Source organism: Spinacia oleracea, chromosome 4, assembly GCF_020520425.1.
Source record: "Spinacia oleracea cultivar Varoflay chromosome 4, BTI_SOV_V1, whole genome shotgun sequence".
In the NCBI taxonomy this organism is placed as follows: Eukaryota; Viridiplantae; Streptophyta; class Magnoliopsida; order Caryophyllales; family Amaranthaceae; genus Spinacia; species Spinacia oleracea.
The window spans coordinates 102501580-102515849 of NC_079490.1; the positions used below are offsets into that span (position 1 = coordinate 102501580).

General features: G+C 38.2%; 1 protein-coding gene and 1 long non-coding RNA gene across 3 annotated transcripts; both read left to right on the plus strand.

Annotated features, from left to right (window-relative positions):
• Positions 1-3532: 3532 nt before the first annotated feature.
• Positions 3533-10181, plus strand: LOC110783789 (uncharacterized). 2 transcript variants are annotated; one of them, XR_002532167.2, is made up of 5 exons: positions 3533-4067; positions 4244-4417; positions 6187-6314; positions 6391-6480; positions 9914-10181. It is a non-coding gene; the product is annotated as an uncharacterized lncRNA (long non-coding RNA). The 2 variants fall into 2 exon arrangements; XR_002532166.2 differs by having other exon boundaries at positions 3534-4067; positions 4257-4417.
• A 1278-nt stretch (positions 10182-11459) lies between these two features.
• On the plus strand, positions 11460-12295 carry LOC110783780 (uncharacterized). Its single transcript, XM_021988147.1, has 2 exons — positions 11460-11603; positions 11693-12295. Exons 1-2 carry the CDS (start codon positions 11460-11462, stop codon positions 12293-12295), a joined length of 747 nt encoding a protein of 248 aa, XP_021843839.1.
• Positions 12296-14270: the final 1975 nt, after the last annotated feature.

Here is a 14270-nt window from a genome sequence, read left to right on the forward strand (position 1 = left end):
CTTGAACTAGATTGACTGGATGTCAGAATCTTTTGCATAGATACTTATTGGATCTTGTATCGGATTGACCATGAGAACACTTTAAGAGATTTAAAGTCATGTCATAAGTAGTTATCATTAATGGTGATTAGAACCATTCCTCAGAACATGAGCGATTATGTCTGCTCGTTTGAGAATTAGTTTTCTTTGATGCTAGCTAAACGTCGCACCGTAAAAGGAGGCTATAAAAGCAGTTATTGGGCGTATTGTGAATCAAAGTAAGTGTTCATAGATTGCAAGAATGGATTATCATGATTGAATAGTCAATTGGTTTTGAGGTTGCGCTTGAGAGGGTTCGAAGCAGGAACCTCTCCTTCGTCTTCGACGCCATGGCAAGGCCTCGCAAGAACAACCAATCATCTCAGAAAGGGAAGAAGACAGGACAAGCTCCTTCCTCACACAGACCTAATACACGTGCGACCATAAAGGAATTGCTGAACTCATCAATGGAGGTTGAAGGAATCGATTCTGGGAAAAGTGAGGTTGAATACCCAGACCCAGATGAACTGATTCTCTCACCCAAAACGGCACTAAAAGATTTGCAGCATCAATCTCAAGTGCGGAATGATTTCAATGCTTGGATTAATGGCCTCCAATCAGGTAATGATGTTCGAACCCATTTTCATTCTCAAATTGGCGGGAATGCGAACAGAGTAACTTCCCCTGTTCTTCCTTGCAATATTAATCAAATTGTTGATGCTGGTTCTATTCCTGTGATTGATAATGCTGAAACATTGAATAAACCCCCTCCTGTTTGTATTGATTTTGATGACATTGCGGAGGAAATAAGTTTTTGGGAATCAGCTCATTTGCTATGTTTTGGGGGCTAATCCACCATAACATGCGATGGAAGGCTTTTTCCATAGAAGTTGGGGTAAGATGGGGGTTGATAAAGTATCATTAGTTGGAAAGGGTATCTTCCTTGTTCGATTTACAACAATGGAGAATTGTAGTAAGGTGTTGCAGGGGAATGCCCAATTTTTTTATTCAAAACCCTTGATCATTAAACAATGGTCTGCTGATGCCAATCTTGCTAAAGAACCTGTGAAAACTTTATCCATCTGGATTAAACTACCTGCTCTGGATGTGAAATACTGGGGTGAGAAGAGTTTGAATAAGATTGCTGGTCAGATTGGTCAAGTCATTAGAGTAGACCAGGCCACTCTTAAGAGAGACAAGCTTATGTTTGCAAAAGTGTTAGTTGAGGATCAATTAGATCAATCATTTCCTACCACAATTCAGTTTGTGAATGAGAAGGGTGTATTGACTGACCAACAAGTGACTTATGACTGGCTGCCTTTGACTTGTTCAAAGTGCAAAGGCATGGGACATCTAGCTAATGACTGTCAGATCCACACCAAAAAGCCTATCACCAAGAAAGTTTGGGTCCCTAAACAACCAACTAGGAAGGCTCCTCTAACTGTGACTAACACAGCTGCTGCTCATGATGCAACTACTGATGCACAGGATGAAGGGTTTATACAGGCTACAGGTTTTAGTTGGCAGAAATGTCAAGAGTTAAGGCCAGTACACACTAGGAATAGCTTTGCAGTGCTACATGAGGTGGAAAGTGTGTGTTCTGATGTGGTGGAAGGGGATGGTTCATTAGGCCAGGGGGTGAAATCCCCTTTGCCTAATGGATAATATCCTTTGTTGGAATGTGAGGGGACTGAACAGGGTTGGGAAACAAAATAAGGTGAAGAAATTCCTCCTCTATCACCAGATTAAGCTGTTCAGTTGCCTTGAAACTAGGGTTAAGGGGATTAAGATGGGTCCTCTTTACCTCAATCTGTGTCCTGGGTGGTGTTTTACTACCAACATCAGTCAACATAAGAATGGAAGAATAATAGTGGGGTGGGATCCAGATGCTTTTGAAGTTAACATCATCTCTATGAGCCCCCAACTTGTTCACTGTCATGTTACTGCAAAACTAAGTGGCAATAAGTTCTTTTGCACCTTCATATATGGCTACTCAGATAAGAAAGGGAGGGAATCCCTATGGCAGGATCTTTTCTCTCTTGCAACTATGATCTCATCAGCTTGGGTGATCATGGAGATTTCAATGCTATTATGGCAATTGAAGACAGGATTGGTTCTACTGTTAGAATGGCTGAAATTCAACCAATGAGATCCTGCATGACAACATGTCAGCTTAATGAAGTCAAAACTGTGGGGAGACATTTTACATGGACCAACAAACAAGATGGTTGAGCTAGAGTGTTCACTAGAATTGATAGGGTGCTTGCTAACAATCAATGGGAGGACACTTTCCCATCTGCTGAAGCTGCTTATTTACCTGAAGAAGAATTGGACCACTGTCCTATGATCTTGAGTTGCTATAAAACTGTCAAGCAGAAGAAGCCCTTCGGGTTCTACAATATGTGGATCCATTCTGATAAATTCATGCCCTTGATTGAAACAAACTGGAAAAAATATGTTCATGGTTGCCACATGTTTAGAGTTCTGCAGAGATTGAAATGGATCAAAACTGAATTGAAGATTTTGAATAAAACTGGGTTTGATACAGTGGAATCTACTGATATCAAGACCCATGCTGAACTCCTTGTGGCTCAGAATGCTCTCCATGTTGCACCTGGTGACAGCCAGTTAGCTACTGAGGAGAAAGAAGCTAATGCAGCCTACCAACAGGCCCACCAGAATTATCTGTCTTTCCTTCATCAAACAGCTAAACTCAAATGGCTTGAACTAGGAGATGAAAACTCTAGACTTTTTCATTTGAGTATAAAACAAAGGAGAAAGCAGAACAAGATCAACTTTATTCATGATCAAGAGGGGAATTGGGTTCAGTCCAGTGATGGGGTTCAAAATGCTTTTACTCAATTCTATACCTCACTCTTTGGTGTAACCATGGAAAATAGGACTGCAATGAAGACAATTGTGATTGATCAAGGGGCTAGACTGAATGAGGATCATCTAGCTATTTTTAGAGCTCCAATAGATGAAAAAGATGTCAAAAGAGTTCTCAACACAATTCCCAACAACAAAGCACCTGGTTTAGATGGGTTCATCAGTCAATTCTTCAAAGCTACTTTGCCAATTATCAAAGATGACATGTGCTTGGCCATTGGGGATTTTTTCAAAACTGGGAAAATTCTCAAGGAAGTGAATGTAACTTCTATCTCTCTTGTTCCTAAACTGACAGTGCCAAACTCTGTAAGTGACTTCAGACCTATTGCTTGTTGTTCTGTGATTTACAAGTGTATCTCTAAGATCATGTATTCTAAACTCAGGCAAATCCTACCAGCTATTATCTCTCCCACCCAAGGGGCATTTGTTGCAGGCAGCACTAGTAGAAAAAACTTCATTTGCAACTCATCAATTGCAACTCACGCAAGTCATATGGGTTGCAATCGAGCATTGGTCAACGCGGGTCAATATTTAAATGACCTATTCGCAGCAATTTCAGTGACCAAGCACTGCGAAAAAGCTAATTTTTTTTTTTAAATAGGATTTCGCAGCGCGGGCATACTGTACAAGTTGCAATTAAACGAAGTAATCGCAGCTTCTGGCCGTATTGAATGCTGCAACTCGGAATATTCGCAACCTTTGCCTGTCGACTTTGCTGCAATTGTAAGGAAGATTTTTCGCAATATTCGATTCTCAATCTCATCTTCTCAAACCACCACAGATCTAGAATTTCAAGAGAAAGGTTTTCGAATCTCCATACCCATGGCTCCTTCTACACAAATCTTTCCTACTCGCTCCTTCCTCTTCATCTTTGTTCCTTCGCCAGCCATAGCACGCGTTTGTGAGATAGGTAAACTTGTAGTGTTTCGACTTTGTGTCAAATCGTCATTCATGTCTACAGAGAAATAAAGGTGGGGCGGAAGAGAGAGAAAGGCGCCGAAGTTTTCTTGTTCAAACAAACAAATTCGCCAGCCACCGGTCGGGTTTTCTTGTTCCTTTTCAACATCCGCCGCCGGCAACACCGCACCCCTCCAATTCAAGCCCTCAAATTGCAGATAAGTAGAGATAGAAGGAGCTAGGGTTTTGCGGTACTTGCTTAGGTTTGTTCACTCGAATTTCCTCTTTTTAAATTTATTTTTGATAAAAACAAATTACCCTAATTGAATTCCAAGAACAACAAACGTCAATTGACAAATCAAATTCTAATAAACCCTAAGTCGCAAAAATATGATGTAAAATTGTACAAGATAATGGGAAAAAGAATTACTTGTTGTAGTTGTTCTTTGTAGGTAGAGATGTTCGAAGTGAGTTCTTCAATGGTCAATTCTTCTCCGCCTTGCAATTTGGCAGAGGGGATTTCTTCGTGTTTCTACTTCGCAAAATTCTCCTTTACCTCAAAATTGAAGGGAGAAGAAGGGAGATAAAAGGGTTTTCCGATGTTTGTTTTCTGGTAATGTTAAGAATCAAAGAATTTTGTTTTTTGTGTTTTAAGTTCTGAATTTTACTCAAATTAAGTTCTGAATTCAGTATTTTATGTGTTTTGAGCATTTGAACTTGCTTACATTAATCAATGTTGTCTGAACCAGTAGAAATTATCAGTAGTATTGATCTTCATAATTCAGGGATATGGTTAATTCTACAGATTAAAGCAGTTTAGTTTTATGTGGTAATGTTGTCTGAATCTGTTATATCGAACCAACTTGATTGGAAGCCTTTGGGTACAGGCATTCTTGAACCAACTTGATTGGAAGCCTCTGGCAATGGAGATCCATTCCCTGCACCTTTTGGCACTAGGCTTAGATTTATAAGCTCCTTTTTGACATGCTGGTAGAGTAGAAAAGTAATTTTTACCTTTCGCATTTACTGCAGCCTTAACATTTGGTTTGACAAAGGCCGGCACTGAGAATGATCAGAATGATGGTTTTTAATTCGATTTTTGAGGGTTTTTGGCTTGGATCTGATATCGTGTTTTTTCTGCCTAATTGTTGTTTGAAGTTGTTGCGGAATGCATGAATTAGGGTTTTTCGGATTTTTTATTTGTGTTTTTGTGTGAGCTTAGGGTTGGTGGATCAGTATTGGTGTTTTGTAGGTGTGATTTGTTGTGAAACGTTGCTTGTACTTATGCTTTGATCATTCTCTTGGTTGTTCGTGTTTTGGTGAGCTGGTATCGATCTTGGTGGTTATTTTATTTCGTGTTTGTTATCTAGATTTTCTGTCAATCGGTGGAGGATGTATGTATCTTACTGCTAAGAGTCACCCTTAAAACACATGGTCAGATTAATAGTTCTGTCATTCAGGAGTTAGAACCACGTGTTGAAGGTCAGACAATGAGTGCGCAGTATAGCTCTTATTGCTAGTAGATTTATGGAATATATTTGAGAACAACTGTTAACAGAGTTCTGAAATGGTTTTTTTAATTAGTTTAGAACCCGTGACTAGTGCTCGAAAAAAGTAATGTATAGTCATCTGTTTGTAAAAGTGTTTAGTTGGAAAACACCTTAAACTATTCATATGTTAGTCATCTCCAACTTACTTGGATCCACTGTCAAAAATTAACAGAAAAAACAGAATTGGTATTTTGCATTATTGGTGTTTTGTCGGTGTAATTTCCCGTAGGCAAAGTTATTAAATTGTTTAATCTCCTGCATAAATTCAATTGATAGCCATATGATCAAAACAAGTTGGGGCGTGATATGTGAGGTTCGCACAATGTGACTAGTATTTTGCATTAGAGGCATGATTTGCATTTTCTGAAGCTGGATATCAGTGCACAGAACTGATCAGAACTGTGCACTGATCTGCACAGTTTCTGATCAGTTCTGTGAACTGATCTGCACAGTTTCTGATCAATTCTGTGCACTGATCTGCACAGTTCTGATCAGTTCTATGCAGATCATTGCACAATTCTGATCAGTTCTGTGCACTGATCTGCATAGTTCTAATCAGTTCAATGCAGATCATTGCACAGTTCTGATCAGTTCTGTGCACTGTTCTGCGCACAGTTCTGATCAGTTTTATGCAGATTTTCGCATTTTCTCACCCCATTTTTGCATTTTCGCATATTTGCACCCATTTTTCACATTTTCGCACCCAATTTTTAACTAAAGAAACTAAGGATTGATTTCAAACGTATTACATGTTTCATAAGCATAGTTTTAACTTTCTTAGACTCATTCCAACATATTTTCTGAAGCAGTTTTTCGCTTGAATCTTTGACAGGAGAGTGCACTAGCAATGTGTTGTCTGAAAATCGTCCACCATCAGAATGGTAGGCAGCTACTTTGTTGATAACCAGCAGCTTCCGAAGGAAACAGATGACGAAGATGGTTTTATGTTGACAATTGATGGTCAGTTACATACTTATGTTTTAGTGCGTATTAGACATAAAGAACTTGTGCCTCTGATGGTTTCTGTTTATTCCAGGAAACAGCAAACTCTACGAGCAGGAAGATGCCGAGTTGAGTTTGGACCAGCACGCTGCAACTGATTCAAGTACCAGTGTCTTCCATGAAGGTCTTTAACCCGATCACATTTCTTTATATACCCTCGTTATTCACAAACAATCGGAGATTTTTTATCTTTTTTTTCATTTTCCCATATGGTCTGCTTTTCTTATCCTACAGCATGTTTATGCTACCATTTAAGTTTAATAGTTATAGCAATCTTCTCTACAGAAGACTACTTCAAGTTGCGTGATTCTAGGAAATTGACGAGTCAGATCCCTATAGGAACCTTCTTCTACGACTCAATGCGCTGCAGATTAATTTCTTTGTGACTTGGAATGACGTGCCTTTGTAGCTAAATCAACTAGTTCAAAAATGGAAGCGAAAATGTCTCATTTTAGCCTAAATATGTCCATAACGACCCAACAAGCCTAAAACGTGCATAACCACATTGGAATGATACTTAGAAAGTTTAAAAAAGCATATAAAACATGTAATTAGTTCAAAATGAGTCCATAGGTTCATGAGTTCGAAAATGGGAGCGAAAATGTATCATTTTAGCCTAAATATGTCCGTAACGACCCAACAAGCCTTAAACGTGGATAACTTGATTGGAACGAGTCTTAGAAAGTTTAAAAATAGCACATAAAACATGTAATTAGTTTAAAATGAGTCCTTAGGTTCTTTAGTGCAAAGTTGGTAGCGAAAATGCCTCAATTTGGCCTAAATATGTCCTATAACGACCCAACGAGCCTTAAACGTGCATAACTAGATTGGATTGAGTCTTAGAAAGTTTAAACAAACCATATAAAACATGTGATTAGTTTAAAATGAATCATTAGGTTCATTAGTTCAAAAATGGGAGCGAAAATATCTCATTTTAGCCTAAATATGCCTATAACGACCGAACAAGCCTAAAACATGCATAACCATATTGGAATGAGCCTTATAAAGTTTAAACAAAGCATATAAAACATGTAATTAGTTTAAAATGAGTCCATAGGTTCATGAGTTCGAAAATGGGAACGAAAATGTATCATTTTAGCCTAAATATGTCCGTAACGACCCAACAAGCCTTAAACGTGCATAACTTGATTGGAATGAGTCTTAGAAAGTTTAAACATAGCATATAAAACATGTATTTAGTTTAAAATCAATCCTTAGGTTCTTTAGTGCAAAGTTGGTAGCGAAAATGCCTCAATTTGGCCTAAATATGTCCTATAACGACCCAACGAGCCTTAAACGTGCATAACTAGATTGGATTGAGTCTTAGAAAGTTTAAACAAAGCATATAAAACATGTAATTAGTTTAAAATGAATCATTAGGTTCATTAGTTCAAAAATGGGAGCAAAAATGTCTCATTTTTGCCTAAATATGTCCATAACGACCCAACAAGCCTAAAACGTGCATAACCATATTGGAATGAGTCTTAGAAAGTTTAAACAAAGCATATAAATCATGTAATTAGTTTAAAATGAGTCCATAGGTTCATGGGTTCGGAAATGGGAACGAAAATGTATCATTTTAGCCTAAATATGTCCGTAACGACCCAACAAGCCTTAAACGTGCATAACTTGATTGGAATGAGTCTTAGAAAGTTTACACATAGCATATAAAACATGTATTTAGTTTAAAATGAATCCTTAGGTTCTTTGGTGCAAAGTTGGTAGCGAAATGCCTCAATTTGGCGTAAATATGTCCTATAACGACCCAACGATTCTTAAACGTGCATAACTAGATTGGAATGAGTCTTAGAAAGTTTAAACAAAGCATATAAACATGTAATTAGTTTAAAATGAATCATTAGGTTCATTAGTTCAAAAATGGGAGCGAAAATGTCTCATTTTAGCCTAAATATGTCCATAACGACCCAACAAGACCAAAACGTGCATAACCATATTGGAATGAGTCTTAGAAAGTTTAAACAAAGCATATAAAACATGTAATTAGTTTAAAATGAGTCCATTGGTTCATGAGTTCGAAAATGGGAGCGAAAATGTATCATTTTAGCCTAAATATGTCCGTAACGACCCAACAAGCCTTAAACGTGCATAACTTGATTGGAATCAGTCGTAGAAAGTTTAAACATAGCACATAAAACATGTATTTAGTTTAAAATGAGCCCTTAGGTTCTTTAGTGCAAAGTTGGTAGCGAAATGCCTCAATTGGGCCTAAATATGTCCTATAACGACCCAAAGTGCCTTAAACACGCATAACTTGATTGGAATGAGTCTTAGAAAGTTTAAACAAAGTATATAAACATGTAATTAGTTTAAAATGAATCATTAGGTTCATTAGTTCAAAAATGGGAGCGAAAATATCTCATTTTAGCCTAAATATGCCCATAACGACCCAACAAGCCTAAAACGTGCATAACCATATTGGAATGAGTCTTAGAAAGTTTAAACAAAGCATATAAAACATGTAATTAGTTTAAAATGAGTCCATAGGTTCATGAGTTCGAAAATGGGAACGAAAATGTATCATTTTAGCCTAAATATGTCTGTAACGACCCAACAAGCCTTAACCGTGCATAATTTGATTGGAATGAGTCTTAGAAAGTTTAAACATAGCACATAAAACTTGTATTTAGTCTAAAATGAGTCCATAGGTTCTTTAGTGCAAAGTTGGTAGCGAAAATGCCTCAATTTGGCCTAAATATGTCCTATAACGACCCAACGAGCCTTAAACGTGCATAACTAGATTGGAATGAGTTTTAGAAAGTTTAAACAAAGCATATAAAACATGTAATTAGTTTAAAAATAATCATTAGGTATATTAGTTAAAAAATGGGAGTGAAAATATCTCATTTTAGCCTAAATATGTCCATAACGACCCAATAAGCCTAAAACGTGCATAACCATATTGGAATGAGTCTTAGAAAGTTTAAACAAAGCATATAAAACATGTAATTAGTTTAAAATGAGTCCATAGGTTCATGAGTTCAAAAATGGGATGTATCATTTTAGCCTAAATATGTCCGTAACGACCCAACAAGCATTAAACTTGCATAACTTGATTGGAATGAGTCTTAGAAAGTTTAAACATAGCATATAAAATGAGTCCTTAGGTTTTTTAGTGCAAAGTTGGTAGCGAAATGCCTCAATTGGGCCTAAATATGTCCTATAACTACCCAACGGGCCTTAAACGCGCATAACTAGATTGGAATGAGTCTTAGAAAGTTTAAACAAAGTATATAACATGTAATTAGTTTAAAATGAATAATTAGGTTCATTAGTTTAAAAATGGGAGCGAAAATGTTTCATTTTAGCCTAAATATGTCCATAACGACCCAACAAGCCTAAAACGTGCATAACCATATTGGAATGAGTATTAGAAAGTTTAAACAAAGCATATAAAACATGTAATTAGTTTAAAATGAATCATTAGGTTCATTAGTTCAAAAATGGGAGCGAAAATGACGGTATTCAAGTCACTCTATGCCTATACTAAGTTCTTTTAAATTAGTTTTCAACTAATACCAAGTTTTTGCTTTTTGAAGGGTTATGTACAAAGAGAAATTCCATACTCTAATGAGGAGTTAGAAGAAACTCGAGAACAATGGGCAAAGTATTTTAAGGACAACTATTTGATGGATGCCGGCGAATGAGTTTGTTGTCTAGTAATTTGTTGTGTTTTATGTTTTTGTTATGTGTTGGATATGACATTGGATGCTACTTGGAGCATATATATAGTTGTTGGAACATATATGTATGTTATGTCTTATATACAGGTGTTTATAAATTCCCCTTTTGTCCGGGTTTCGCAAATTACAAGGGAAACTATGGCAAATTTTTTGCAACCTATTAAACTATTTATAATGTTTTTATTATAATTTTTTTGTCAAAATAATAGGATTTTCCGGGATAAATATATAAATATGCATCTGAACGGAGCTATTATATTTAATTTTTTTTTAAAAAAAAAGAATTAATTGCAGCACGTGTACTGGCGCTAAGCTGCAAAATGACAACTAATAGCAGCACATATTTCTCAACAAGGCGCTGCAACTACTTTTTATATACAACTTATAGGGGTCGAACCGCGCTGCAACTCATACACTATTTCCAACTTATACAGGTCTACCCGCGCTGCAATTAACCTATTATTTGCAGCGCCTATGTCCGCTGCAAAAAAACTTACGGTATTTGCAGCCATCACAATTGCAGCGCGCGAAAACGCTGCAAAAAGCCTGTTTTACCCGCGCTGCAAATGTGATTTTTTCTACTAGTGCAGATCTATCTTACACAATGTGCTGATTTGCCAAGATATCATTAAGTTATATAATAGAGGAAATTCAAGGCCAAGTTGTATGATGAAACTGGATCTCAAGAAAGCCTATGACAATGTTGAGTGGGAGTTTATAGAAGAAGTGATGCATGCTTTTGGCTTTCCCTCACACTTTATTCAGCTGGTAATGACTTGTCTTACCACTACCCAGTATTCTCTTCTAATCAATGGGGTTCCTTCTCCACTGATCCAACCTAAGAAAGGACTAAGACAAGGAGACCCTCTCTCCCCTCTCCTGTTCACCTTATGTATGGAATACTTTTCCAGAACAATGAAATTGGTTGCAGCACATCCCAATTTCAAATTCCACTCCAGGTGCAAAACTCTTCAACTCAATCATCTCTGCTTTGCAGATGATCTGTTGCTATTCTATCATGGGGATGTGACTTCTTTTCAGCTGATGTTGGAAGGTTTAAAACTCTTCTCCTCTACTACTGGTTTACAGGTAAATCCTAGCAAGTCCTCTGTCTACTGCAGTGGGTTGGACTCTCCCACTAAAACATGTCTTACTGAGCTCTCTGGTTATACTGTAGACACTCTACCCTTTAAATACTTAGGGGTACCAATCAGCTCTAAGAAAATCCAAGTTGGTGACTGCAATTTACTGGTAGAAAAAATGGTTTCAAGAATTAAAATATGGAGTTCTAGGCATCTTTCTTTTGCAGGGAGGATGCAGCTGGTGAATTCTGTGCTTATGAGCATTAGTGTGTATTGGTGTCAATTATTCCTCATCCCAGCCACCATAATCAAAAAAATCAATGCCATTTGCAGATCCTTTCTCTGGTTTGGAGCTTATGATGATGCCAGACCAGGGAGTGTCAACTGAGATAAATTGTGTTTCACCAAAGAGCAAGGTGGGCTTGGCTTTAGAAATCTTGCTGTTTGGAATCAGGCAGCTGTTGGTAAATTGGCTTGGGCCATTGAACAAAAACAGGACAATCTTTGGGTGAAATGGATCCATGCTCTCTATGTTAAGAACAAAAACTGGTAGCTCTATGTTCCACCTTTAGCTGCTAGCTGGCCTGTCAAGTTCATTTGCAAGGTCAAAGATGTTTGTAATGACAAATTTCAGGGGTCTGCTTGGCTTTCCACACCTAACTACTCGATTAAAAACACTTACACTAGTCTGAGTACTCAACCTGAAACTAATCATTGGTCCAGTTTTATCTGGAGCAGACTGACTATTCCTAAACACAGGTTTTCTTTGTGGCTTGCTCTACTTGACAGACACAAAACCAAAGCTAGACTATTCCTATATGGCATAGGGGATGACAACCTGTGTGCTATCTGTGGAAGTGGTCCTGAAACCAGTGCCCACTTGTTTTTTGAATGCTCTTACAGTACAGACTGTTTGGTTAGAGTGCTTGACTGGCTAGGCATCAGTCACACCAGGAAGAATGTGTTACAAGTCCTTCACTGGACAAGAAGATACTGCAGGAATGCTTTCAAAAGGAAGTTCATGCTTGCTGCTGTTGCTGGCTTAGTATATCATATCTGGAGAGCAAGAAACAGCTCAGTTTGGGAAGGAGCTATCCCTACAGTTCCTACTTTGCTTCATGCCTTGAAAAGTGATGTGAAGCATAGAGTTCAGTAAGTTTGTGCAAGTAGACTAAACAGTGAAAATAGGGAATGGTTACAAGCTTTGTAATTAGCCTAGGTGTTTTTTTTGGCTCACTGTGTTTGAGTCCTGTTGCTGCTTTGGGGTGGAATCTTTTCCCTCTTAGCTTGTGGTTTTCAAAGTGTAGTTTCTAGGCCTAGGCCTTTCTGTTTGCTTTGGGGTGAAAGACCTCTCCCCCTTAGCTAGGTTGTAATTGGTTGTTGGTTTGATTAATATATTCCCCCTTGCTTGCTTGCCAAAAAAAAAGAATGGATTGTCCTCCTATCTTTTATAGGATATGGTGTTGTTGTGTAACAAGGCCTCTTGGAGAGTTAGATACTGTAAAATGCATGGCCGTGCTCAGAATGGTTAAGGCTTAACCTTCTGTAAAAGTTTAACAGTTGAGCTCTGTAATCTGAGAAACACTTCTAGACCTAATAAGCATGGCTTGGATCTTACCTTATGTTCAGTAAGTAACACTAAGTGACAAAGGAATGTGAATGCACACTTGTCTGAATGACAAGTGGGAGACTGAAGGAAATATGTCATTCACCCAAGGTGCATTAAGTCTAATACCAAGGTTCAGATTAATTGCGAACAATTAATTCAGTGAGATCAAGTGATCGGAACAGCTAGCTAGAGCAATGCTTCCGATTAGTGAGTTCTACTGAATATTAAGCTCACAACTTACTCTTGACTGAACCTATATAAGGTCACACCAATGGCATGTAACATATCACCGGATTAAATGAATCGGAAAATCATTTAATAGCTTTTTGGGAAATTAGTTTGGAAAACATAATTATACGATTTAACATTAGATCGTGAAATCGTATATCATGATTGCATATATTCGTAAGCTAGGCGAAACGAATAATCGTATCGTATGACAATGGATCGCCAAGTACGAAATGTTAAATGAATTATCGAATGATAATTAATTAAAACAAACACGAATTCAAGCCCACGAGCAAAGCGCAAGGAGCAAAGGCCCATGGCCTTGCTGCCTTGGTTGTGCACGCACGGAGAAGCAACATCAACAGCAGCAGCGTGGCCCAGCCCAGTGCGTGCTGTGTGCTGCGCGCTTGTGCAGAGGTTTGGTCGTGGGCCTTGCTGGCCGGTCGGGCTCTATGCTTGGCCGGTTGGCTTGGCTCACTTAATAGGTTATTGATATAACCTAGTCTATTATGTTTTCCTAATCCTAATGCAACAAATCGGTCACACACATCAAACCCTAAGGAGGAGAGAGAAACCCTAATTCTCTCTAAGCCTCCATGGATGTGTTCTTCCCAAAAGCACAAACTCTTGAGTGATTTGTTAGGTTATGATACATATGACAATTCATAAATCATGCGGAAAAACCATTTAGCCAGGAATACATATTATTTACACATAATCATATAGCATAGTTTAGATGCATACTCTTTGTTGCGTGCCTTCCCTAGCTGCGCCCGAACCGAACAAGAACAAGTCTTTAGGACTCCAAGTGTCGTCCCTCCGTAGATAGTCCACAGCACGTCCGGATCCGCCTTAAGATTGACCAACTAGAATCGCCCTTAAGGTACTAAAAATTTCGGCACTTTTGAGCAAGGAATGTGTCTGAATTTTTCTCTCAAAAACTCACTTTGAATACTTGAAAAACTTATTATAAATTGTGAACCCAGGCCACATATTTATAGGGGTATGGAAAGAGAATTTGAATCCTATTAGGATACGAATTAATTAAATTAGAATCATAATAAAACTCTTATTTAATTAATTTATCAAAATAGAATTAGGAATTTAATCATTAAACGAATCCTGTACGTTTTAGGTTTCGTATGTGAACACAAACACCCACGCACGCACAGCAGCCCACGAGGGGCGCCATGCGCGCGCGCGCACAGCCCGAGCATCGCAGCCCACGACTGCCGCAGCCTTGGGCGCGCGCTGGGCCTGCCTTGCGGTGGGCCTGGCGCAGCCTTGGGCTGGC